General features: G+C 37.5%; 1 protein-coding gene across 2 annotated transcripts; it reads right to left on the bottom strand.

Annotated features, from left to right (window-relative positions):
- spock3 (SPARC (osteonectin), cwcv and kazal like domains proteoglycan 3) lies at nt 1-27,320 on the bottom strand. Of its 2 annotated transcripts, XM_038269048.1 has the most exons (12): nt 27,182-27,320; nt 26,917-27,039; nt 12,449-12,457; nt 12,238-12,277; nt 10,388-10,496; nt 7,305-7,413; nt 5,641-5,749; nt 5,402-5,515; nt 5,102-5,323; nt 4,725-4,787; nt 4,510-4,647; nt 1-2,846 (listed from the first exon to the last, which is right to left on the bottom strand). In XM_038269048.1, the coding sequence occupies exons 2-12, from the start codon at nt 27,037-27,039 to the stop codon at nt 2,692-2,694; spliced, it is 1,191 nt and encodes a 396-aa protein (XP_038124976.1). In that variant the 5' UTR covers nt 27,182-27,320; the 3' UTR covers nt 1-2,691. The 2 variants fall into 2 exon arrangements, with proteins under 2 accessions (XP_038124976.1, XP_038124977.1); XM_038269049.1 differs by lacking the exon at nt 12,449-12,457.
- Between the last annotated feature and the right edge of the window lie 257 nt (nt 27,321-27,577).

Here is a 27,577-nt window from a genome sequence, read left to right as displayed (position 1 = left end):
TTGGTCAATATAGCTTTTATTTCAGCAAATTATACATACACTGTAAAAAAAATGCATATGTATCATAACCTAATGCTATCAGAGCTGTGATGACAGTGTGGGATTGGTGATAAGAGTGGCTACAGTGTCCAAGGTCATTAAAAACATTTGCATGTCATTACAGTCATGAAACGCTTCCAGACTGAAATGCTTTCCAGTTTTGAAATTCAATTCAAACAGTGAAAGAAAAGAAAAAAAAAAAACAAAAAAAAAAAACAGAAAAACTAACACTTAGATGGCACTTTTCAGGTCTTAGGATTTTCAAAAGACTAAGAATGAAGTCAAATGGTAGAGAAATTACTGGGACTTAGAGCCAACTGACATCTGAGATCAGAGATATTTGTTGTGGATTTTGCTCTGGCAGTTTTACCCTAGAAATTAATACAGCAGATCAGATAAAGGTACTGAAACAATGTGAAAGCAAATGCTGAATATCTTCTTGTATAAAGCTATCAAATCCAAAGCTTCCTGTAGCCGGTTTATAATCTATATAAAACAGTTTGAATATCCAGCAGTGTTTATATGCTCTAACTGCGAAGTATCTCTCTATATTCTAGCTACCCTATGTGACAAATTAAAAGCCAGATGAAAGCTGTGGTTACTATCCAAGATGAGACCATGTCAGATCTAAGTCAGTGAACTTTAATATGCAACAATAAGAGTAAAGCAACTCATATGCAGTCAGTTCTTCCAGCCTATCAGAAGCCTTTAAGAGCAAAAAGGCACACCTCAACATGAAACGGCTGCAGCATATAGAGGATCTCAAAAGGCAGCACATCGCTGGTTAAAATGCCAGGTTTTTACACTTTGAAAAAAAGAATGATAAATTCCTTAAACAGATTCTCTACCTCAATGTGACACGTATCTTTTGCAGCTCAACTGAAAAAGAAGAAAAACTGTTAGATGGAAAAGTGTAGCAGTCTAACAAAAAAAGGCTGAAATAACCAGGTTGAGTAGCTGTGCAGAATGTTCAACTACTTTTAGATTTTCAGCCTTCTGTAGTTTGTATATGGGATTCTATTTAATTATTTAGATTTAACTGGAACAAAGTTTAGCTGATCTAGTTTAGGATCCTCTCCATAATTGAAAACTGACACTGGTCAGCAAAGCACAGAAGAAGCTGGCAGCAATGCTGACACAGCTGTAAGAATTGTTTGTAAGTACAGGTCATCCTCTGCATGTCAAAATTAACTTCTGTAAGTCTTCTGTTAAGTTTCTTTACTGATTAATTGGGCAACAATTATATATATATATATATTGAATTTATATGAGTGAGTTTTTCTTCCATATCATATCCCAAAACAGATTTTGTTCTTTATCAGGTGGTATACAAACAATAGTTGTCACATAAAATCATATTTTAATTTTTACATATCAAAAGCTGACTTTTAAACAGCGGTGTGTACACTTTTTAGTTCCCCCATATCTTTCCAACAATCTTTCTCTTTCTTTCTTTCTTTCTTTCTTTCTTTCTTTCTTTCTTTCTTTCTTTCTTTCTTTCTTTCTTTCTTTCTTTCTTTCTTTCTTTCTTTCTTTCTTTCTTTCTTTCTTTCTTTCTTTCTTTCAGAAATTGAATCTGCTATTCCTTGTACTAAAATCGTGTATCTGCAATATAAAAACATCAACATCATTTTTTCTGAACTCTGAGGAGCTTTCATCTGTACAAGCTTGAACAGTTTTTTTCTTTTATAACAACTCAAAGCTTTATTTTTGTTGTTCTTTTTCATTTTGAGTTCCTCAAAGATTTGGCCTTTGCCTCTACAGACGGAAACATCACGCAGTATTAGACATGCTGAGACAAATCTGTTTCATCTCCAGTATCCTACAATGGATTAGAAAAATAGATAACAATAATACCCCTCTGCAGCAAAAAAATAACAACAAAAAAACCCATTAGGCCAAACATTAATATATTTTTTTATCCTTTCTAAGCCTGTGATGATTTGGCTAGATCTGCATCTGACAACAGCTCATATTTCTGATTGTTTTTATTTTTTCTTATCATGATCATAATTTTCTTCATGCCTAAATTTGTCTGATGAAGCATGTCTAAACCTTATCTTGTTTTTTTTTTCTATAAAGTTACAGTCACAGTTTAAAAAATGATCAAAAGAAACTTAATAAGTGCAACATTCTCTTATCTACATCATCACCGCCCCACCTATACACGGGAACACTCGATAAAAATAAAAAGATCAGACGGATGAAGTGAAGAGGATGGAGGAATGAGGGAAAAGGGAAATCTCTTTATTGTTGAGCCTTCAGGCATCAACACACTCAGGCATCGGAGTGTTTCGGGAAGACACGAAACACTAAAACATACGAACCGTCCTCTGAAAGGAAAGGTCTTTGCACAAATGACCAAATCCAAACCAATGGACAGGTTTATCAGTTATATTCTCTGTTTGGTTGAAATACAAGTGTACAAGTATACCTTCTAGTTAAACAGGAGGAAAATCTGACACAGTTCCTAAAATATAGTTTTTTTCTCTCTTCTTAAACTGATGGAGAAACAATACGCAGTGAATAATCTGTAGGTTGTTAGTATGATGAATTATCTGCCAGGGGGAGGATCACCGAGAAACGTGCAATTTAACCAAACATACAATTATTTCATGTTCTTTTTTTCTGGTATTTTGTTTTTCCAAAAATTTATGACAAATATTCATCATTTTCATCTTCGTCGTCATCTTCATCATCCTCGTCGTCCATACCTGCCTGGTCATTTAAGACGAATGAATCTTCGTCGTCTGTGGTGAAGAGTGAGTCACCGCTGCCGATGTCCCCTGAAGACTCCAGAATTACTCCTAAAACAAAACCAGGAATCAAAGACTTACTTAAAAGATTAAAATGACATAACATGAGGCGGATTCATGACTCATTACTTTTGTATCTTGAAGCTGGAAATTGGCTAAAAGATTTTTTACAAATGATCTAAATGCAATTTATAGTAGCAGAAAGTGATGCTGGTGGTGATACAAATATCATATCCAATTCAATTCAATTCAACACATCTCATCTGAAGGCACTTTACAGTTCACCAGATCATACAGTCATACTGATTCAAAGTTTTCTATCTAAGGAAAACCAGTCGATTGCATCGACTCATTGACTCGAATGCAATCCCTCACACTAAGCATGCTTGTAGCGACAGTAGAAAGGAAAAAATGCTTTTTAACAGGAAGAAACTTCCAGCAGAAACAAGCTCAGTGTGAGCGGCCATCTGCCGAGGCCAACTGGGGTTCAAGGGAGCATTCAGAACCAGAACCTCCTTCTCTCTGGGTCTGTTAAGAACCAGAACATCTTCCTCTCTTGGTCCATTCAGAACCACCTCCTCATCTCTGGGTCCATTCAGAAACGGAACCTTTTCCTCTTCAGGACTGTTTAGAACCAGAATCTCCTTCTTTCTGGGTCGATTCAGAACCACTGCCTCCTCTCTGGGTCAATTCAGAACCAGAACCTCCTCCTTTCTCGGTCCAATCAGAACCAGAATCTCCTCATTTCTGGATCCATTCAGAACCAGAATATCCTTCTTGTTAATTGACTTCTCTAAATTCTCCTTAGTTGTCAGTTTGTGTGTGAATGGTTGTTTGTCCTGTTTATCTCTGTGTTGCCCTACGATGGACTGGTAACCTGTCCATGGTGTACCCCGCCTCTCTCCTATAGACAGCTGGAGAAAGGCACTAGCACCCCTTGCGAACCCGCCTGGGATAAGAGTAATGGAAAATGGATGGATGGAATTGAATAGTGGCTCCCCTCTCTAATGAATGAGGGGCAGACAGTCTTCTGATTTCCTGGTTTTACTATACTTGGTACAACTGGATCCAAGTAAAATAAAAAAAACTGAAAATAGTAACAGTTCCACACAACCTTTACTGATGGAAAGCCTATAATGTGAATCTACCCCTCCCAAATTGCGAGTCAGTAAAGTCAGTAGAATGGAAATATAAGTTCTTGGTGAGAATTTTCTTTATATACTAAAATATTTAGATTGACAAGCGGGAACATGTAACTATATAAATTAAGCAGTTTATATACTTATTGATTATTTAAGTAATGTTTATCGTGCTTGGAAATAAATGAACATAAAAATGCACAAATGATTATTGTTGTAAAGCAGCATGGTAAAGAAAAGTATGAATCAATACCGTTCGTGTCCATCTTGGAGAATGTAAAGTTGAATACATTTAAGCTAAAATAGGGGTATACGTGTTTTTTAAATACAATTACAAAAATAATATTCCTTTTACCTTTTTTTTCCAAACAGAAAAACATTCCTTGTGTGATAGAAATACATTTAAATGGATGTCTGCCAGGAAGGTGAAAGATTTTGGGCTAAGCTTAGCCTTTCAAAACATAAAAAATATCAAAACATTCAATTCCTCCCTCAATTCAAATCATGCGCAATGTTTTATATGTCTTTCCACAACCTCAGAAACCCGATACTGTGTTTTCTGGTAATTTGCATACCACAGTCTGCAGGACCGTGGGTGCGGGAGCCTGCAGCCTCGTTGCCAAAGCGATCCACACACCAGCACTGACCACTGCTGCTGTGACACTGGTGCGGCCTGTAGTAACCCTCCTCATCACAGGAAGGTAAATACTGACCTAGAGATTCAAACAGAAAAACCTAATGAGCAGCAGAAATAGATTTCAGTCAATTTGTCCACCTGAGCATAACATACCAAGTAACTTCTTCCCAGCTTGCTTTTTGCTGATGCTGGAAAGCTCTGCTTTGCACGGCGAATCTGAAAGGAAGAGACAAAGACTTTGGTAACAAGCTGCAGTGCTCCCTTTTGTTTTGATAATAACTTCCCTCGTTCCGCTATCTCTGCTCTTGCAGTGGCAATGAGCAGCCATTTTTAGTTCTTTCATTTTGTTTTTCCAATAGACTGTCTAAAAAATAACTGCTAGATGAGGTTTCTTATATTTGAGAAGTTAAAAAGGGAAAAATATAGAAATATATGTTCAAGTTCTGAGTGTTGGTTTGTGCTTGTGTGTTTTAACTGAGAACACACTGACCACATTTTAGCTCTGAACATGTGTTGTTTTTTTTCTCCACCTGTATATCTCTGGAAGCCTGTGCACCACTCGGAGCTGGTTATGACTTTGTCGGGATGCGTATCACATGACTTGAAGAAAGCGTCGGAGCACGGCTCGTTCCTGTCCAGATAAAGGCTCTTGATTTCTGACTGGTCAAGCTGGAGGTCAAAGTTGGTGTCAAGTCTGGAGAACATCCACCCCAGAGGGTCCTTACAGATAGGTGATGCCCCGACATCAAACTCTGTCAGGAGGTTCAAAGATGTGCTTAGAAAAGGTTCATACGATAATGAATGTCATGACTAAATGTGTCGTGACTCACTGTTCTTCTCCGGTTTTTGGATCTTGACTCTCTTGTGGTTTCCGTTCTCGTGCAGCACTCTGAACCAGTCTCTTAGGCGACTCACCACCTCCTTCAGATCTGATTCACTGCAGGCTGTGAGGTGATATTGATTTCAACTTTAGTTTCATTCTGTGAGTCAGAACTGGAACAGCTGCCTATAAATTCATTAATCTTAGAAACACTTTATGTAACCTTATCTTTTAACAAAACATCTGTACCTTTTTTCTCAGCAGAACTCTGCTCAGGTAGAGAGGGACAAGGACACATGCCAGGACACTTGACGGTAATTTTTTTCCCCGTGATGCATGCCTGGTAGTCAAGTTTACACTGATTGGAGGGGAAAGAGAGACAGAGGCGCACCAGAATGTGTTAAAGGAAGTTAACAAATACTAACAGTTAGTTTCATTTAACTTGGCTTCATCTACGTTTGACAGCGACAATGCAAAAAAAAAACAGAATTACAAAACGAAGCAAGTCACTTAAATCCTGCAAATAAAGTTTATAATTAAAGCTCATTTTCAATTTCAATTCAATTCATTAATGTCCCTGCTTGGGCTTTTAGGTACAATAGAATTAACATACACCACTTCAAATGAAAAAAATGAAAATATATAAATCAAAATGTAGAACATACATTCACCTTTTTTGGAATTACTATGACCTGGATGACTGAGAATCTTCACCAGCAAGAATTTCATCATTTTTGTAAATCCATCTTAAAGCTGCAGCCTTTTGAGGTTACTTAGCAGGTAGATGGATAACTGCATCATCTACATAGGGCTGACAATGGACACAAAGAAAGGACTAAAAGACAAGGGGCCAAGTATAGAGCCTTGTGGGATGCCCATGTTAATGTTAATGAGAGTGGAGATATGTCTTGATCAACTTAAACACTCTGTGCTCTATGCTGGATAGACTGTGCCCTTATATGATAAATTTAAAATGTATTCTTTTTGTTAAATGCAAACTATGGTTAACTGTACTGAATGCCTTGTTAAGGTCAATAAGTACAACTCCTGCCACTTTCATTTTATAGTTTCAATTTGCTATTTCAGTTGAACAGCCTGGTCTAAACCCAAACTGCTGTGGGTGACCACTTATAAGCTTTCCAGCTTATAGGTGGTCAATCCGCTGTACCGTAACAACTTTTAATATTTTTTGATAAAACTGGTAAGATTGATATTGGGTGGTAATGGATAATTATAGATTTTTTTCCAAGCAGTCAGAAATGTGCACTTTTTTATGGAAAGATTAACAAGATGTGTCAATGGCTTGACCAGAACATCTTAATATGTTTTAAGAAAACAACCATTCATTCTAAAAATTTGATTAAATTTTGAATTTGAAAGTTTATTAATTATTTCTACAAAATTTTGTACCTGGCACTAGTGGCACTATTGGTTAAACTATTGCAATTTATGCTGGTGAAGTCATCCAGGTCATAGTCATTCAAAAAAAAAGAAAGTTAAAAACAATCCACTGGACTTTGTTTCCAAGTTTGAAGATGTTTTGCTTCCCATCCAGGAAGCTTTTTCAATAAAAAAAATTAAAAGCTTCCTGGACTATGTATTATTAGCAAACAATTATTTAGTTTTTAAGAATGTGTTCAAAATTAAGATTTAAAGATGCTCACTATTCAATCAGCTTGAGCAATTTCACAAAGAAGGACAAGTGAAATAACTCAGCTCTCCCTTTCTAAATGTCATAGACTTATATGTGCATAAATTGTAGAGCACAGATTTGCGGGGATGAGGATCACTAAACTGCTTCGAAGGAGGCTCAATTGCAACAAATAAGAGATACAAAATGCTTTCTTTGAGACCTAAACAGCAGCAATGCACAAAAAAAAAAACACCCAAAGAGTGTTGACACGTGAAGGTACCTTAGTGGAGTAGGTGTGGCCATCACTGCCACAAACAGGCGAGGGGTGAACCACAGGACACGGCTTGCACTTCGACCCGGCACTTGGGTGCAAATTGGCACCTTCAAAACTGGAGGTGACATCCAAAATAATGATGAAAAAAACAAAACAAAAAAAAACACATCTGAACAATCTCATATTGCACGCTGTCAGCATTGATCTGCAATGTAATGTGATGCTTTGGGCAACAATTGAAAGGTAAGAAAAAAAATTAAGATCTGTGTATGATTCCCATTTATTATTATTATTATGATGATGATTGGATTGCTCTCCAAATGTTGCTCCAAATTGTGTTTCCTGACAAGAATGGGAAATGAGGTCAGTGTGGTGTTACTGTCCTCTGTCCAGTCTGAGTTGCAACAGACTCAAACACAAACAAAGCCCATTCATATCACTTGGCATCACTTTATGTCCACTGAAAGTTAGTTCCAGCGCCTTGGTAACTGGACCAAGCTGTAATGTCACACAACAGTCACAAGAGCGCTTTGGCAAAAGGAAAACCAGCTGGATATCCCCAGCCCAGCCTAGAAAGAGATGAACGCTTTACTGACATGTTTGTTCCTTATAGGTTTAAATTTAGATTTGCAGCAAATGGTGAAAAGAAAAGGTCAGAAACTCAACTAACATGCACATTGGCTTGGTCATAAAACAAACATGATATAATAATATATAAATAATAAAAAACAAACAGTGTTGTGAAAAAGTCTCTGCCCCCCTTAAAGATTTATTTTTTTTACATTATGAAATATTTAAAATAATCCAAAAATATACAGTTTACACATTCCAAGCAAAAAACCTTAGTGGGAAAATTATTATTCTTTTTTTATTTATTTTTTATTTATTCAGGAAAAAATATCCTATCCAACTTTGCCCTATTTGTGCATTTAATTGGTAGTTGATTTTATGTAAGTAATCAGGGAAATGTATTTTTCTACAAATCAAGTCTGAAAACATCATCTATTTAGGATGGCATTTAATACATTTTACATCTATTTTTCAGTTCTTTATGTGTTTTATATTGTCGCCATTTTATTCCTTGTGTTTTTTATGATTTTATTTTATTTTATTTACTGTAAAGTATTTTGCTTAACTCAGGTTTATTGTAAAAAGCTGCACAAATAAATGTGTAATTACTATTAAACATGGTGGTGGTAGTTTAATGATTTTGAAAATGTGTTGTTATTTATTCAATCATATTTTCTGCCAAACTCTGTTGAACCAGTAAGGCCGGTAGTGCCACGGTCACATTTATCACAATCGAGGATCACAGTCTATGAGGAAAAAAACACAATAGTATCTGAAATGGCTTAATTTGTACCATGTGTCACGTGTGTGGTCAGGAGTTATGGTGGTGTTTTATGTGGTGCTGATGGGCCTGACCAGGCTCGGACTGGTAAGCTGTGATAACGGGCATCTGCACAGTGGGCCGCTCCTAATTCCAGCATGCGAGGGCCATCCCTCCGTAAATCATACCAGCTTCATCACTTACTCTCTGGCCGAAGTACCTACCTGAGACAGTAAATAACTCAAGGAACTCAAGTAGTAATACAATGTTAACTACTTAGATGATGCATGCAGTATATATAGCCCTTGCTGGTCATGCATATCCTTGTGACGGTTAGCATATGGTGTCATTTTCAATTTTTTGAAACTTTAAAATCCTTGCAACAAACTAAATTATAATAAAACTAAAATGCTTTCTATAAACAAACAATGTTCCTCTTATATTTGGTTAATTTATGTTTGAATATTTTGCAAAAATATGTTGCGGTGCATGATGTGGTTTTGCATCTGTTTACATTATTCCATTTCATTGCCCACATCCCACCTAGGCTAGCAGTGAATGCTTACACACCGCTGAGCTTTCATGTATTCATTCTTGAAGAACTGCCTGTCTGCCTCTATATTGTATTGTTTTTATGTTGGTCTTTTTACAACACTCGGACTTACGTTGTAGACCTAGTATGTGTAAGTGGGTGTCTGGCTGACTTTGTGCAAGTGTGGACGTTACGCAGCAACAGCCACTGTTGTGTCCGTGTTAATAACCAAAGCCAGTAAAACCGCATTATGGAAGGCTTGGTGATGGTTGTCGTTTGATGCTTGAAAATAGATTGGTTAATCCATTCCACACGCATTCGTATAGTGTGGGCCAGTGTAGAAAATCGTTCCCAGTACGAGCCTGGGCCTGATCACTTTCAAATGGTCCATGTTTTCTGCTCTCTACAAAAGAACCATGTGCAGCAGAAAGAAATAGCTAAAACAGAGCAAAGATCCTCTTCTGAGAAGGTCAAGAATCTGTACTGTCATTATGAGACCATCGTGACAATTCGTTTGGACACCTGTCTCAGAGTGTAACATGGAAACACAGACAGAAATTAAAACACAAACTAAATAAAAAATAAAAATCCTGCCAGGCACCTTTAAAGTATAGAATATAAACTTCCCAAGGACATAAAACAAAAAACATGAAAATATTACATATTAAGCATCCTTGAAATGAATAAAATAATATTTTTTTGAAAACTGAAACGTGTGTATGATAAATGTTTGTGTGTACCTGTGGACAGCTCTGAGATGGCCATTCTAAAGACTGAACCTATATCCAAATCAGATTCTGTCACATGACCTTAAATAGGGTGTGGTTGCAAACCTTACTATTATGAAAACATTAAGCAGTCTGGAGTGGATCACAACTCATCTCAGCAGCTAAAAAGATTTATTGTTGGTAATTACCAATTCTTGATGACAGTTCTTGCAGACAAATAGCAAAATAATTTTATTAACTTAGTGAGTGAAGACAAATACATTTACAATCTGTTTGGTTGGGATAGCTTTTTTTTTTACTTTATTAAATAAAATTATGATTTGAAAAAGCAGTTTTGCTATCTAATTATATTAGTCTGATATTTAAATGTATGTTTTTATTTTACTGATTTGTAACATTCAAATGTGACATAAAACAACAGAATAAATATTTAAGAGGGAAAATCATTAAACACTAAGAGATCATCAGAAACCTACACCGTTTGTGTCTTTGTGCTTACCTAACTCTCCTCTGGCTGACACAAGAGGCAGTCTTGTAATCCTCAGCCACACACACCTTGTGGCGACTGCATTTGATCTTCAGACAGGGGTCTTTGGCTGGATCGAGGGCTACAAACACAGAACAAAGACATATATTACCACAACACTGAACGGCACAATTATGCGTGCACGCTACAACAAAGTGGCACCTTAGAGTTTCCTAGACAGCAGCTAACAAAAGCCTGCAAGGGTAAACAGTGAAGAAAAGAAAGAAAATCCTCCATGGATACACTCCCTTTAGTTAATTCAAATTTGCATAAAGGCCTCTTGATTAAAATATGTGCTTTCTTTCATTTCTAAATGATGTAAGGGATCTGTTTGTGTTTATTTTCTGCTGTTGTTACTAGCTGTATCTGCTTCACTCAACTAAATACAGTAATACTGTTAAGTATACTTAAGGCTAAAAACAGATGGAACTAGTTTTAGAGTCTACTTCTGATCTGACATCACACAGGAGAGTCTGATCCGGTGCCCTTTGAACAGGTGACTGCATTAGTTAGGTATAGATATATATTTACATCTTATTTACTGGGGGGTGGGGGTGGGGTTAATGTCAGGAGATAGTTTCTGATCCCATGTCATCTTTAAGCAACACAACTAAGATCCCAAGCCACTGGCTGTTGTCCGAACAGTTTGCGAATGACCTCTACTAGAAAGAACCATACTGTAATCTCTGAGCAGCTTTGGCAGATTATCCTGCCTCCATCCTCCAATGCACTATCTAATGCTATTGTTTCCCTAACTGTGTGTGTGGGTGTGTGTGTATCTGTGTGCTTGAGGATACACTGATAAGTGAGAGGATATGTTGATGTCCTGGTGTGCCTAGATGAGCGCAGGAGATTACTACTGTCTGTAATACAAATAGAAATGAGATGATCAAAGAATAGAAAATCCTCCTGGTTTTAGCTGCTTGGTGTCATTAAACGAAAAGAGAAAAGTTTATAGAGGAAGGGACGTTCTGATTCGATCCCAGCTATCAGCTCAGGATGAATGTACACTACAAAAAATGCATATCTAAATTATTTTTTTCTTAAAATGGGTGAATTTTGTCTTGAATTGGTAAGGTAAGTGAGACACTTTGCCAATGGAACAAGACATTTTACGTTTAAAATTAGAAAAAAACTATTGCATTGTCTCACTTCAAGTGCATGTTATTTATTTATCTTATTTTAAGAGTAAAAATACTAATTCCATTGGCCAAACATCTTATTTACAGACTCAAATTAAGGGTAAGACATTTTTTACTTATTTCCAACCCGTTTTTTTCAGTGTAACCTCCAATATCTGTAAACGCTCTGTCACTTTATGTTGTTTCGTTTTGTTCTGCCTCCAAAACTTTAGGCAGCTAAATCCACAGATAAATGAAAAAAAAAAAAAAAACTTTTTACCGGTATATATATATATATTAATATTTGCTATTAAATCAGCAAATATGAGTTTTACCTAAAAACCTGATGTTTTTAACCCATAATAATGACATTCACAGTAAAAATGAGACTGTTTTAGCTGCTGCTTCCTTCGTAATATGCTTGTAAAAATGGGGATGGGATTTAAGAGTACAACAAACTTTGACTAACTCTTTTTATGACGTGTCTCTATCCTTTACTGTATAATCTTTGTTTAACAAAGATGACATTTCTTTAAAATCCTGCAAATTAAACAACACCTATGATCCGAATCATTTTAGTAAAAACTAAGAATGGATAGAAGTAGGTGAGCTTATCTGAAAGCATATTCTTTATTTCATTTTTTTTTTTTTTTTAACTCAGCTAAAACCCTCCAGGCTCTGCTCTATCTCGTTTCCACCCACCTTGATCGAAGGGCTTGGATGGAGTCCATGTTCCAGGCTCCTAAAACACAGTTAATCAATAAACATATTCAGCAAAAAGAAGTTTGAAATGTATTCCAAGAAAGTATTACTGTACACTACAAACACAAAAATATATTTCAATACCATAAATAATAATAATAATAATAATAAGAAGAAGAAGAAGAATAAGAATAATAATAATAATACAAACCTCAACTTCCTTTGATAGAAAGCATTACAAAGACAGAGAAGCAGGAATTAATTTTAAAACACAAATGTTCTATCTGACTATGTAGGAATCAAAATGCTTGTGTAATAATTTTACTGACAAAAAGAGCTAGTTTCCAACATTCAAGTCTTCAGTCTTTGGCTGTTTTATATTAACATCTAAGATTATAAAGGATGAGACAATGTCATTGGATATTACTGCCAATGACCTTTGGGGGAGATAATGACCTCATCTGTTATATCATTAATCAACTGGGGAAAACTAATTCAAGTTATTAATGTAAGTAGTGAGCTCTGTGACATACCCAGGCTTTGGGGATGTATGAAAATGTGTCTCATCATAGAAAACGTGGTTCTATACACAAAGACGAAAGCTGTACTAAGAAAAGGTTTTGATCAGGGACCCTGAGCAGAGATGGGTTGAGTAGAACATTTCCTTTAGTCCTTTCTGCCCCTGAAACAAACCTCGCTATATTCTAGCATTAACTCTCAAACATTGATTGCCTTATTTTCTCTTTGATATTAAAATTAGGACATGCAGTACAATAAATAATACACCGCAGCCATCACTGCACTGCTGCTTACATCGAAATCAATACACAGCTAAATACAAACAGATGGAACAACAACATCTTACAGGCTGCAACTGACAACAGATTCTCATTACTCTCTGAGGGGAAGGTGTAGATATTTTTCTAACAGAAAGCTAAACTGGGGCTCACAAGTAGGAGAAGTGAAAGTATGGTGCGAGCTGCCCTGCTGGCAGGTGCACTGGATTTATTTTGCCTTGTTTTATTTGTAGCTTGGTGCTCCTGTGGGTTTCAGAGTTTCTGTGTCAGATACTTCCGCTGATAAACTTGTTGTTAGGCTTCTTTCTGAACACTTCATCCTCTCCCAGCAGCAGTCTGCGATAGAGCAGATATAAACCGGGGGATGTCTCAGGAGTCATCCGGTGTTTCACTAGATGTTGTTTGTACCCTTACCCGGTACAGCCATACATTATGTTAGGTTATAGGTTTGTTTAGTGTCCAGTCCAAAAGGCTGACCTTGCACACTGCAAACATAAAAAGCTGGAAAGCAGATTGAAATCTGGAGTGATTGGCTGGAGGCAACTTTTTGGGTCCTTTAGAAACAGCACTCTGTGGTTAAAAGCCTTAAACAAAGAGAGGGATAAGAACAGAGCCAGCACAGCTTTGACTTTCACAAGATAGAGACCTAAGATCCCACTGATATATGGTCAAATTCAGAGGTTATTAGCATTGTTCTTTAAAAAAAAAACCCCAGTAGATTTCTAAAGTGAAAACAATGATTTCAAATTGCTAGACTTTTGTGAACTAAAAAAATAGATAACATTCAATTAAGCCTTCTTGACTTGATACTACACATCAATTAAAGGGAATTGGATAAACCTGAAATACAATTAGCCATTTTAGTCATATTCCCAGGGCATATGTTCATTTACATCTCTCAGCTTAAGCCAGAGATGTCAGAAAGGCTGCAAAGGATAAGAACTGTCACTGTATAAAGATACATTCCATTGCATGTGTATGTATAAAATGGGCCCTGCAAGGTCAAAGTAAAACTCCTCATCTCACATGAAAAAAAAAAAAAAAAAATAAGAAGAGTCCTCTAGTCAAATGTTTTCTTTGAGAATCTGCACTGCTTTAGGATTTTTTATTAGGTGAAACATATGTATAACTAGATACTTCCCAGAAATTTGCCCTGAGGTGGTGACACCGTTTAGTAAACTGTGAATTTAACCTCAAAGTCTAAATGTGGAACGTGAAGGTTTGCTGGCTTTTAAATAAAGGGATGAACCAAAGAGAAGCCCAGCAGGTGCAGGCTTATGATTCAAATGTAAAAGGAGATTACCAAAGAGTGAGCTTTGAGTTGTTTAGCCCAGTGAGTTCAGATGACTCACTATCAGGACATCCTCTCTCTCTTTAGCTGCCTGCGTTGTGTGTCCTCTGCCACATGGCTACGCTTTTCTTGTTCTCCTCACCGCTCAGCTTTTTTCTGTGTTCATCATTCAAAATCAGTTACATTCATAGTTGCTTACCCAGTTTTCTTTAGGAAGATCTGTGCACCTAGCGTTCATTGTAGCTCTCAGCTTTATTTTGTAGAAATAAGTGATTAAAGAAAGCATAACGTTTCAATTCCAAACACAGCAATTCTTTTCTCACATTGGATGCTGTCTTTGCTACTTATTAGGGCTGAATGATTTTGCCAAAAATAAAAATTGGGATATTTTAAATGAATATTGCAATTTCGATTTTTTTCTTGGCACTAGCTACAAGCATGTAAATGTTTCACTCCAAGGTTTCAGTCTTTTTATGAAATCTTAATTGTTCATAGTCTATTGTTGCATGAAGTTATTGATAAATTTATGGACTTTATTGATCTCACAGTAGAGAAATGTACTTGTTGCATAAGCTCAAATGGTCAAAAAAAGAAGAAGAAGGTGCCAAAAGAAGAAAAATATGAATGACATATAAAAAGTATATACAGTGCGTCCACATATGACACCTTTTTTTTATAGCAGGATTATTACACAGGGTTATTGCACAGGGTGTTTACATGGGTATTTATATAGATGGATATTTATATACAGTTATTGCACTGAGTGTCAAATGTAAAGAAACAGATTATTGCGAAGGTCTTAAATAGTAATTGCACATTATAATTTGCACGTTATTGCCATTGTAGTGTCACATTGTATAATCTTGTGGCAGCAGGGATGGATGACCTGCGGTAGGGCTCCTTTTTACAAACAGGGTTTTAAAAGTCTTTCTTACTGTTACCTTTTGTAAAAAAGTGCTAAATTCTCCTTGCATTGACAAATCTGCATGCTAGTTGGAACTCTCTCTTCCCGTATGCATTTTGCAAACCAACTTTAAGCATATTACTTAATTTTGTTGGGCTGGAGTGAGTTGTAAAATGTAATGTGAAAATTGAGTGACTCTGACATTTAAAAAAAAATTGTAATTTTTCATATTGTGATTATATTACAAATGCAATTAATTGCCAAGTCCTACTACTTATATAAATAAGTGACAGCCACTCGCATCAGGGGGCTAGAAATGTATCTTAAATGTTGTTTGTGATGGAAATCTCACTCAGCTAAGATTAATATTGGTAGACTGAAATTTGAAAAACTTGACTCCAAAAACTGCCTAGTAGATTGGCTAAAGTTATCTATATAATCTAAGTTACAGCATGTAATGAGCTCGCTTTGTAATTTTTGACTACTTACTTAGACAAGTGATTCCCAACCAGGGTGCATGTACCCCTAGTGGTCTGTGAGTGCACTGCAGGGGGTACATGAAAATATTTTATTTCTTAGATAGTAAAATAAAATGAGGCTATTGTTTTTTGAGGACCCAATTTAAAAATTAAACAAGCTTTCATCAACCAAAACGTAAGCTACTAACTTCAAGGCAAAATATTTAAGTTTATTTGACATGGAAAATTTAATCAAATTAAAAGATTAGGTAAAACAGTCTTTATTTCAGTTATGGTACGTTCAACTTTTGGAAAATCATCAATACTTTTGACTGAGAGGGGAACCCATGGTAAGACAAAATTCCAAAGGTTTACTCAACTCAAAACAGGTTGGGAGACACTGTTTTAGACCATTATTTTATCAGTGTCTCCCTAATGAGCAGGAGCTTAGCAGTGAAAAACTGTATTTCTTCTTTCATTCCCACATGGTTGATCTATCGAACCCTCCATCCATCACATTATTTCCCCTGCTTGCTGTCCACCTATGTAATAAAAACACAAAGAAAATGTTGGTTCTATCGTAGTTGTGCACAGTGAGACAGAATAATTAGAATATTGCATTACAGAGGCCAGACCCTCCTCAGCTGTGAATGCATCAAAAAGACAAGGGAAGTGCTTGCGGTCTGATTCCCTAATGGTATTAGTGGACACATCGCAACAGAACAGCGCAAACACAAGGGCATAACAGAACAAACAAATCTGCACAAAGACACTTATATATGGTTCCATAAACAAACCACAGCAACCAATCAAAGTGCAGGAATCTGACAGAATTAGTAGAACATTAAATACAAGAGAAAGCAAATTCAATAATGATCTTGCTCTTGGAGTTTCTTATACTGAGATCTGTTGTGAAAGACTCATAAAACATAATCTTACAGATCAGCAGACGAGATATTTTACACATAGACATCTGAAAAGTGTAATTTGGATCTAAATTCAACTACCAGGAAACAATCGGGTAAGTCAGCATCCAACTGTAATTATTGATGAAAGTCTTCAATTAGCTTTATGCATCCAGACAATTCAATTTTAACCTAATGTTCTTTGTTAAACTGGTTGAATTGGGAGCATCTATGAGAATCTATGTTTAACATCATATATCCACAATAATTCTAAAACTATGAGACAGACCATTACGTTTCACTTTATGCTTTCACATACAAGGCAATCAGCCAATCGCAGGCCATGTGAGCATTAGGATCATTAAGCCAGGATTACAAAAGAGGCGTGTCTTACAACTCTCCTTATCCTGTAGAGAATTTCCCCTCTGGGATTTCCCCAGAGCTTATTTAGTGCTATAAATACAAAGTTGTAAAGTACTAACTTAAACATGTTTCGGTACTTTCATGAGATTCTGCCAATCACTATTTTAAAATCAGAAATAGACTAAAGGGTAATAGGATTCCCCCCTATGATCAGATCCCAAACTGTCTGCTTTTTAGTACATCTCACTCACACAGGTCATTGTGGTGATGGGTTATTTCTATATTCCGTGGTGGAGTAGTGGTATAATGTTGGGGGATTAACCTTAGTTCCCAACAGTCTTTATCCAAACCTTTCCATTTGTGAGGCTTTATAATCATTGGTAGATCACAGAGCAAAATATATCTAAAATAGGTTGTAGCTTCTGTTTTTGCCTTGAATTAAGAGAAAACTGTCATGATGTTGTTGTGGATGACTGGTTTAATTACTTATGTCATTCACCTGTCTAATTCCGCCCAGTTTCTCTCTACCGTTCATCTGATCCACCTGCTCCTGTCTCTATTTAACCAGCTGTCTAACCAGCCATGAGCGCCAGATTATTCTCAAGCCAGTGGTAAGAGTGTTTGAACTGTTTATACCTCCCTGCTTCCAGTCATCAGGCCATATTATTCTGTCACGGCTCAGAACAGGGGACCCAGTAACTGTACTTTCTTTGTGACTTGAATACTGGGTTCCCTGTTCTGAGCCTTGACAAAAAAGCGATTTGTTTAAGTTGTTTGGTAGATCCATTTAGCTAAACAGTGAACTTCCTCCAGAATTACCATGTTTATCTTGACTGATTCTCTGATCAATAAACATACTTGTTTTGGTAAGTTTGCAGTTTTGTTTTCAGATGATGGATTTAACAAAATGCTGTTAAATGTTGGATGCTGGTTTACTACCTAAACCACTTAAAGCACAAACAATCAGACAAAAAAAATCCTGATTATTGGAATGAAAATCAGGAACAGAAACATTGAACATTGAACTGAAAAACAGACACAAAGTCAGCTGGTGACACATATAAATCCACAAGTTGACTATTGTGGTTTTAACATTACCAAAATTGAAAAGTATCAATGGATATGAATGCGAATGCAAAATATTGCCTGTGGAAAATGAAATGAAGCATGCCAGTGGTAACCGTGGCTATGTTACCACAACAGCAATCCAGGTGTTTCCCATCTTCACTGGTCCGATTATAGCTCCCCTGAATGTGCCCTAATTGCTTTTAGTTTGTCAACCTGCTGTCTCCAACAGGACACCTGAATGCTAAATTCCACTAGCTCTGTTTTCTTGTTAAAACTTGTGGTGTGCATGCTGTACAAATACACCCTAGGCCTAGGTGCTGTGAAGTGGAAAAGGCCCAAAGCTCTCTACCTTCCCAACATCATTCACACTCCACAACACAAACAACACAGGAGACATGCATATGTTAAAAATACATAAAGAGTGGGGGGGTAAATGCGGTGTTACAATGTCTTATCAAAACAGTAGCGCATTATTTTGTACTCCTGGAAAACCATGAAATCAAGTGTTTTGTCATAACAAATAATTCCTCGCCATTTATTTTCCTCTTCAAAGTAGCCACGATCCCGGAAGGGTAAAATAATGTTTGAGATGGCACCAGCCCACCACGGACAGCCCCAGGCCGCCGTAGCCATCCTATCTGGACCTATACTAAGTCAACAGTCAGGCCTTTATCCTGTGCACTTAGCGTGGGATTCAATTATGGTTTTTAGTGCAACTTGAAAGCAACATTGCATTACATGCCTAGTGAATGAAATGGAAATTACACCAGAGGGATTTTCTGCAGAGAATGACTGTTATAGTTTTGGCCAAGGTTTGATATGATTTCTAAATTTGAGGGCTGTGGGTATTGATAATAGGATAAACCTTAGTACACTGACTCTGGAAGGTAGTTTCAACCAAAGCAATGACACCTGTCTTTCTGCATAAAAGCTGATCTCACTGTGCGATAAAACTGAAATGTGAAGTTATTTTAAGCAGGACATCTGCTTTGTCTCCTAGAATGGAAACTGATCACATGGGTTATGTGTGATTTCTCTTATTAGAGATAATACAACCTTTAAATGAAGGAGCAGATACATGTTTAAAGGAGAAGTCAGGTCAGCAAGGATTAACCAATGGATTATTATCTATGCGTAAAACGAATTTGCAGTGATTTAATGAATTTAGTGTTTATCAGTAAAAAAAAAAAACTAAGTCTAGGACAGGCCATTTTTGCCCAAATATAGTAACACCTCACTCCTGACATTTTCTAGCAGTGACGTCACAGTGTGGTAAGCCTAGCCCCATTCTACCACCTTTACAAGCAAAATCAGTGGGAACTACTAGACACATCTGCAATCAACAACAATTATTCAAGATTTCGAGAGGATTTCACCACTGGAATTCGCAAGAGCTATAGTTAAACTGACAATGCCAACATCCATGGCAGTTGGATGTTGCAATACATTGTGTAAAAGTGAAGAAAAAAATTCCAGATGTGTTCGTCATTGGATTGCCAACTTTAGGAGGAAGGATCTGCCATCGAACTTCTGGCTAGAGAAAAAACGTAATATGTAGCCGACATTTCGAAGAAGAATGTTTCAAGACTTGGATAATAGTGCGTTGTGACAAACACCAGATAGAACACTGGGACTTGATCAACAGCCGATACTGCACACTAGGGCTGCAACAACGAATCGATAAAATCGATAAAAATCGACTTTTAAAAGCGTTGGCAACGAATTTAATCATCGATTAGTTGTGTCGCGCGATTAATGCGTCATCCGCCGCCGCCGTCATCCGGGGGAAGAAAAAAAAATATGGCGGAGCGAGTCAGCGCCGCAGTTGCAGTGTTGCCAACTCAGCGACTTTTCAGACCCCTCCAGCGACTATTTTTCAAAAAAGCGACTAGCGACAAATCTGGCGACTTTTTACGGTGTCACTGGCGGCTTTTGCCTGCCGTGGGGCGCCTCCCCCATCCCAACGCCTTTCTCCCTCTCCCACAGGAATCCCTCTCAGCACGGCAGTCAGAGCCGCAGGATTTTAGTGAGGAGTTTACCCTCAGCGTCCAGACTGCAAATGAAGCGCGCATGCGCCGGGATTGACGGCGCAAATTGATCACAATAATTAAAATAGCCTGCGCTTTGTAAAGTGAAAAAAGTCGTAACATGCAACTTTTGTAAAAACAAATGAACATGGCGCGGAAGCACCACTGTCATGATGCAGCACCTGAAAAGAAAACACGTTGGAGCCTTCAATGGCAGTGAAGAGAGCTGATCAGCAGGGTGAGCGACCATGTTTGTTTCATTTTAAAGAGGGGAAACGTAACGTTAGTTTCTCAGGTAGCTCATCTGATGCTTTCCTTACCTTGTTAGTAGGTTACAGACAGTGATAAGGTTGGCTACTTATTTTACTTTTAATTTCATTTAAATTTGTTTAAGCAGCGTTTATATTTTCTTTATAAATAAATTAACTTGCAAATTATGAGGGCAAGGCTTTTAAAGTTTAAATCTTCTGGCAAAGATAAAGAAAAGAAGATCCTGCAATTTATGGAAGTAAAGCAGAACAAAATCCAGCAAGATCAGTAATATGTCAATTAATTATCTGCCACATTCCCATGTAAATACCTGTCTTTGGAGGATGTGTTCTTTAACACCCCTAGTTCTCTCATTTTTATTCCAAATACAATTTATAATTTGAATCACAGGGCTATTTTTATCTCTATGGTTCAGTATTTTCTCAAGCAGCAACTTTAACTGCTATACTTTCCTGTCTTAAAAGGCAGAACTCTTCTAGTCTAAAAAAAACTCATTTGTTGAAATGGGGGGACCTATTGTTTGAACCCCTTAGGGGCTTTAAAAAACAAAAATGCCTGTCTCTTTTTGCGCTTTATGAAACAAAGTAGCCTATATTTTGTGGATGTACAGCTACATTTCTCATGTAAGTTTGCGTAGTTTTTACACAAACATTTATTTTTCATATTGCACCAGTACAGTTAATGAGCAACCTGTACTTGTGTGCTTGTTTGTTCTGTCTAAAATTTTTATTTTGGAATAAAGAGGTTAATATAAAAAAATTTTTTTGTCCGATTCATCGATTAATCGAAAAAATAATCGGCCGATTCATCGATTTTTAAAATAATCGTTAGTTGCAGCCCTACTGCACACGTCACAAACCGGTATGTGGCAGTAGTATTCTTTGGCAAACATGGATGTCTCAGTAAAGCACATTTCAAATCAAAATTACTCTTAATTGAAAATCTGTAAAATGAGAGTAAAATTCCAGGACATTTTCAGTTGAAAGATGGCAAAATGAGGTTATCCTCAAAAGGCATGAATACTTTTGCAAGGGACTAGATCTCTTTTTCTGTTGGTCTCTGTCTCCCTATTTTATGTAAAAACGTAAAGCTAAATAGAACTGACACATGGCCAGTCAAATTTACTCCCCAAGCTTTTGTTGGTGAATGCGTATTTGCATAATCCAGTTCAGGACCTGAGGCACAGCACATGGGTTCACCTGTACTGAGAGCTTCGGCATGACTAGCAGAGAAAATGCCTGTTTTTACACTAAAAAAGAGAAAAAACGAACAAATACACAATTAGAAAAACACAAGAACCTTCTGTTCTTTCTCCCCCTGTTGAAGTTTGGGTGCAATATTTATTTTCACTGTATTACTTTATCCATTTTTTGTCTAAATCAATAGATTTCAAATCTCTGTCAAATAAAGGATTTCTACGCTTGATGATCATAGCAAATTTAGCTTGACACAAAGCTTATTTTTTAGATTGCATGTATAAGTTCAAGCATGTGGCTAGAGGCATATCTTTAAGCAGAAGACAAACTATGCAAAGCATGAAACAATTATAATTTTTTTTTTTTTACAGCAGCAGTTACTTGCTAAAAATATCTATAAGGCAGTATCCCCAACCCCAGTACAAGGTTAACAGCAACGCCAATGAAAAGCTGGGTTCTGTCATTTAACACAGAACACTGGGCAACTGGACCACATAAGGTGTTACCTACCAGTCTGTGGTAGCATCGCAGCTTTAGCTGGCCTTAACATACCAGGTTAATGGAGGCTGACATATAGTCTGCTGCTGAGGGCTTTCAGCAGCAGCATAATCAGCCAAATGACTTCACTCTAAATCACTGTAAGGCTGAGAGGAGGAGCAAATCACTGGGGAAATATATATGTAGGCTACAGGTAGGCCTAATCAGAGACAGCGTGTAATATTGCTTTAATAATCCCATAAGGATGCCATCTCCAAAAGGACATGTTCTACTTTTCTGTATTTTGTGGTATACATTCTTAATATATTGTTATACATTTCAAACAAACTTAAATATATATAGGAAATATTAAAATTAAATAATGTACCAAAAAAGTGAGTGTGAAAACCAATGTAAAAAAGGAATTACACCCCAAAGTTAAAATGTCCAAATTTTAACCAAAGTGTGAATATTTTGTGAGGTCAATGTTGTTTGTAAGTACTTATTTAACCCTTTTTGGAATAAAATTCCCTAGACCTTCACACTCTACCACTGTAATCCTCCTCCACTCATCCATGAGATTATTGTACATTGCTAGATGTTAAATATAGGGTTTCAACAGCCGAAAAATTGGCCTGGAGTTTCTTAATTTTGGGAGATCTGCCAATACTTAGATGTGAACCGATCTTTCCCACCAGTCTGATCTACCTCTCTAAAGGTCTGAAAACCATCCACTGTCAAAGCCTTAAACTTTAAATTATATTTGAGATAGGGCTGCAACTAATGATTATTTTGCCATTAGATTGATCTAATTATTATTTTTTGCGAATCAGTGCACACCTAATAAATACCTTCTGCTTTTTTAGGTCTGGAGGCTTACCTGGACAGTCCTACTACACCTTTACCCTCAGTTTCCTTACCGTGGAAGTGGTAAACTCGAAGGTGATTTGGGGATAATTATCATGTTAGATTGCTTCCAATTTTCATTAGATGGAGTGCATGTTGGCATCCAGCGTTCCATCAATCTTGAATTGTAAATCTCCACAGCCAGCAGCACTTATGTAGCCCCAAACCATCACACTCCTACCATCATGCTTGGCTATGGCAAAGAAATTTGTGGTCTCATTAGAAATAGGACATGGTTATAGTAATCAAACTACTGATGCTACTGATCTTCCTTAAGCTATTTGCATGCTTTCCTGAACATCATCTTTAGAAGTGACTTCCTCTACGATGACAGTCATATGGACCAATTTGACACAGTGTACAGCATGTGTTCTTAGAACTGACATGCTAACTCCTTATCCCCTTTAACCTATATAGTAATGCTGGTCAAATCATGGTAGGCCTTTTTGAGTTCAACCTGTGTCATTGAACTGCTACATGGTCTTTGCAACTTAGCAGCACCTCAGTTTCATGCTGTCTTTCATGCAATGATCTCATAGCCTCAGCCATCTTTACGTCAGGCAACTGTTCCTTTTTTCAGATCCTCAGAGAGTTCTTCACTTGCTTCCCTCTAACAATCTACATGACACCAGGGATGGAACATGGCCGGTGAGGCACACTGATATGTTTCCCTTTGTGGCCTGGCACACCTTTGTACTGGTTTTTATACTTATATGAGTGTTTTGAGTTATTTGGGGTGGAACAGTAAATTAACACTGTGGTACAAGCTGTATATTGAGTAAAATACACTGTAAAACGTAGAAGTTTGTTTTGTCTCATGAAAATATACCAAAAACAATGTAAGAAAAGGGACGAATGTAGTCACTATTGGAGAGTGCTGTAGACTAACAGTATCATGGTGTTAGCCTATATTCTATCTCTGGCTGATGATCAGGACATTAAGTTCTAAGAGCCATTCTTGTATCTATAGTAGTGAGAAACAAAAATTGGACTGTAAAACTTATTATCTAGTAGTCAAGAAACATGGCCTGTAAATGTATATTTACCAATATTTTTGTTCAGGTAACACAATGGCAAAGACCAACCCAAGAAGGTCCTTGCTTTGGGTGGGTTTTTTGGGCATTCTAACTTTTCAGTTAACTGGCCTCTCAAAATGCTTTATTGTTAGACGTTACATTTTGGCTGAGATTGTCATGAAAGAGGTGTTTTCTAAAATGGAATAAAAAAAAAAAAAAAACATATGCCTTCAATATTAAGCAATATCGATTAGCAAAGTAGCCGTATCTTGAGGCTGTTAGATAACCTTATATTCTACAAGTATAAATTGGGATGTTATTGATGTATTTCAATCCAGAACCCACAAAATCTTAACCTGACTCTGCCAGATGGATTTGCTTCGCATATTCATCTGGAAACCTTCGGTTGAAGTAATTTTGGGAAGGGGCGAAAATACTGGTTAGCTGATTGGCCTATGTTGGTGATAGACGGGCCAAATAAACCAATCAGATCAACGAAGCATATGACGTACTAACAGCCAGGCTACTCTTGCCGAAATCAGTCGGGAGAAGAGCAAAAACATATTTTCCTCTGAGAAAAGCCTCCAGAGCAGTGTTTTGCTCTTCTTTCAGTGAAGAAATACTCTGTAATTCCGATAAAACTTGCTCGATAGCCACGCTAACGCTAGTTTCATCGGCTGAAGCCGCCATGTTCTTTAGACTGAACTGTCGCTCTTCTCGTTGCGTCACACCTCAACCCGCCTCAAAGCCAACGCTGATTGGACGTTCGTTTGGTGAACGGCTCCAACGGAGAGTCTCCAGACTGATTAGCGAGTGAAATCTTGAAAGCTTGCGAGATCATGATGGTCTCACGAGGCTAAGAAAATCTTACGAGCACAAACAAAACACATTATAATAACCTGATTAGTGTCACATGGGCAGCTCGAGTTCCAAAAGAGCTAGTAAATTCTCACATGGAAGATATTACACAACTTGGCTTGTGGATGTTAATGTTGCTAGTTTTTATAAGCCAACTTCAAAATTATCTCAGTCAAGAAATAGATTTCAAACAATAAAACTTCCTTTTAGTTGGCATAATATGAAGTTACGGTAAAATTGAAAACATTTGAGAAGAGTACAAACCATAAGCATTGTTAGAGTATGTCGCAGTTTCAGGGTTTCAAACACATTCAAAACTAAATCTTGTTACTTTAATCTGAAATATCTGAAATATTTATAAAAACCCTTGTTCTACAAGAGGTTATTAGGAAAAAATCTTACCCCTTTCTGCAAGTATAACAAGCTAATATTTGGAAAAGCCCAGAATAACCTGCCCAAACTGAGCTACTTGCCACTTACCAGGCAGCTTTGGTTCATCTTTGCCAATTACAAAATCCCACCCCCAATTTTCCCTTTTTTTCTTGCAGTTCTACACATTTTCTTTCACCAATCTGCCTCAACTATTGTGTAATAGTGTATTTATTTGGATAATCAAGAATTTTTGATTGATTACATAGTGAACTTGTTCAGGACAGAGAGTGGCACATGCACACACTTAATGCAGACAGCAACATAGAGAGCCAAATTTGAATAACAGGGATGTTTCTAATTGATGAGTGGAAACCTGGGTACCAATCTGAACGGGGAGAACATTCAAACCAAAGTAGAAAGCCTGTAGTTTGTTTGCAGAAATTTCTGGTAAATAGTGAAAATCTTCAGTCAACATGCATGATCAACTAATTGTATATTAGTTCCAGAAACCTAAATACAAACTTAAATTATACATTTTTCTAAGTATTTTTGACTCTAAGCCATATTTAAGCCAACTGATTCTTACAAACTGTGACTTCTTTAAAATAAAAATAAAAATTAAACCTCTAAGGTGCAAATTTATAGTCTGTTTCCAAAACAATTGTCTGGAAACTAAACATAAAATCCTAAACAGGGTCATCTTAATTCACATGGGCACCATTAGTTTCAGTATTTTTCAATTCTGTTTTATTATAATTTTGAAATGGCAATTTTTTATTTTTCTTGTAAGCCAAGTAGGAGTACAAGAGTCATAGTTTCATCAGTGAGCCTGCTGCAAGCAGCAGTTGGTTACTCTATGCTCCAACAGCAGAAAAACTAGAGACCCCAAAGGTTTCTTTGGTAATTCCTTGAGTATACTTTTAAGCATAGGAATGCTACAACTATTGAGTTTAACAGTTTTAAATTCATAACCTAATAATAAGTTAAGCGGGGTCACGAGGGATGCTGGTGCCTATCTCCAGCTGTCTACGTGCGAGAGGGGGGGGTACACCCTGGACAGGTTGCCAGTCCATCGCAGGGCCAACAACCATTCACGCACATCACACCTAAGGAGAATTTAGAGAAGCCAATTAACCTAACAGTCATGTTTTTGGACTGTGGGAGGAAGCCAGAGTACCCAGAGAGAACCCACACATGCTCAGGGAGAACATGCAAACTCCATGCAGAAGGCAGCAGTGCTACCCACTGAGTCACTGAGCAGCCCTAAGCAAGAACTTACAACCTTCAATTAAGCCTCATAGCAAACATAACACTTAAACACATAAAAAAATAAAAATTGCCCCCTAGATGAAATTCTGCTCAGGGTCCCATTTAACCACGGTCCGGCCCTGGATGTACCTGTCCTTAATTAGGACACTTCAGGCACAGCTCCATGGCACTGAGGCCTTGGCTCTCTATGCACACATAAACACCACAATAACATATCTAAGCGAGGAACCTCTGAGTGATTGGAGAGAGGAGAAGCTGATAAACCTGTGACAAATAAACTAGAGGAACCCATGCAGCGTCGCTGAGGAACGAGAGGAAAACGAGGAGCGCATGATCTCAAACCAATGAGTGAGGCTGTGAGGAGGGGAGGCTTGGGAGGAGGATGGAAGGGGGGTGGGGGCGTGAAAATGAGATAACGTGAAAGGAAGCTGGAGGGTGTTTTGGTGTGTGTGTGTGTGTGGGGGGGGATTATCAGCTACAGTGGTCCTAAAATGTTACTCACATCTCTGAATTTATCCCATCTGCCGGTCACCCACTTATCGTCCAGAAAATTGCCGCTGTCCGAGCGAGCGGAGACGCGTCCAAAGGCGACGGCGCACACACAGAGCACGGCGACGCTCAGCATCTGTGGGCACAACAACAAGCACGCAGAGGAGGACGCTGGATCAGGCTGGAGGACATGGCAACACAAGCGCTACAGATTTGCGAAAAAGGCCCACTGAATCTCAGCTTACATTAAAAAAAACTCTATCTTTTTTTTAACCCACCTTGTCACAGCAGCGGCTACCCAGACCGTATGAGCTCGGTGCCGTTTTCTGTCACTAGTAATAGCAGCTCTCTCTCTCTTTATCTCTCTCTCTCTCTCTCTGCTTCGCACCGTCTGTCTGTGCTCAGCAAAGGGCGGGAGCGCGCATGGCTCTCCATACGCATGCAATCGTGTGCGTGCCCGACGCACTCATCCTCCACTCAGAGCGAAGGTTTACTGTTATTATGCCGCCGATTCAGTGATTCACCATGATTCTTTATTAAAATAAACGACACAGTAGAGGTCCAGTTAAAAATTTATTCTCAAACTCAAACAAATATGAACACAAGACAGATGGTGGGAAAACGTTTGAAGAAGAAAATAAATACTAGATTTTTGCTCCAAACCCCGAAAGTTT

This window comes from Cyprinodon tularosa, unplaced genomic scaffold, assembly GCF_016077235.1.
Source record: "Cyprinodon tularosa strain WSP-4 unplaced genomic scaffold, ASM1607723v1 ctg718, whole genome shotgun sequence".
Lineage (NCBI taxonomy): Eukaryota > Metazoa > Chordata > Actinopteri > Cyprinodontiformes > Cyprinodontidae > Cyprinodon > Cyprinodon tularosa.
This window is presented reverse-complemented; position numbering and strand designations above follow the sequence as displayed.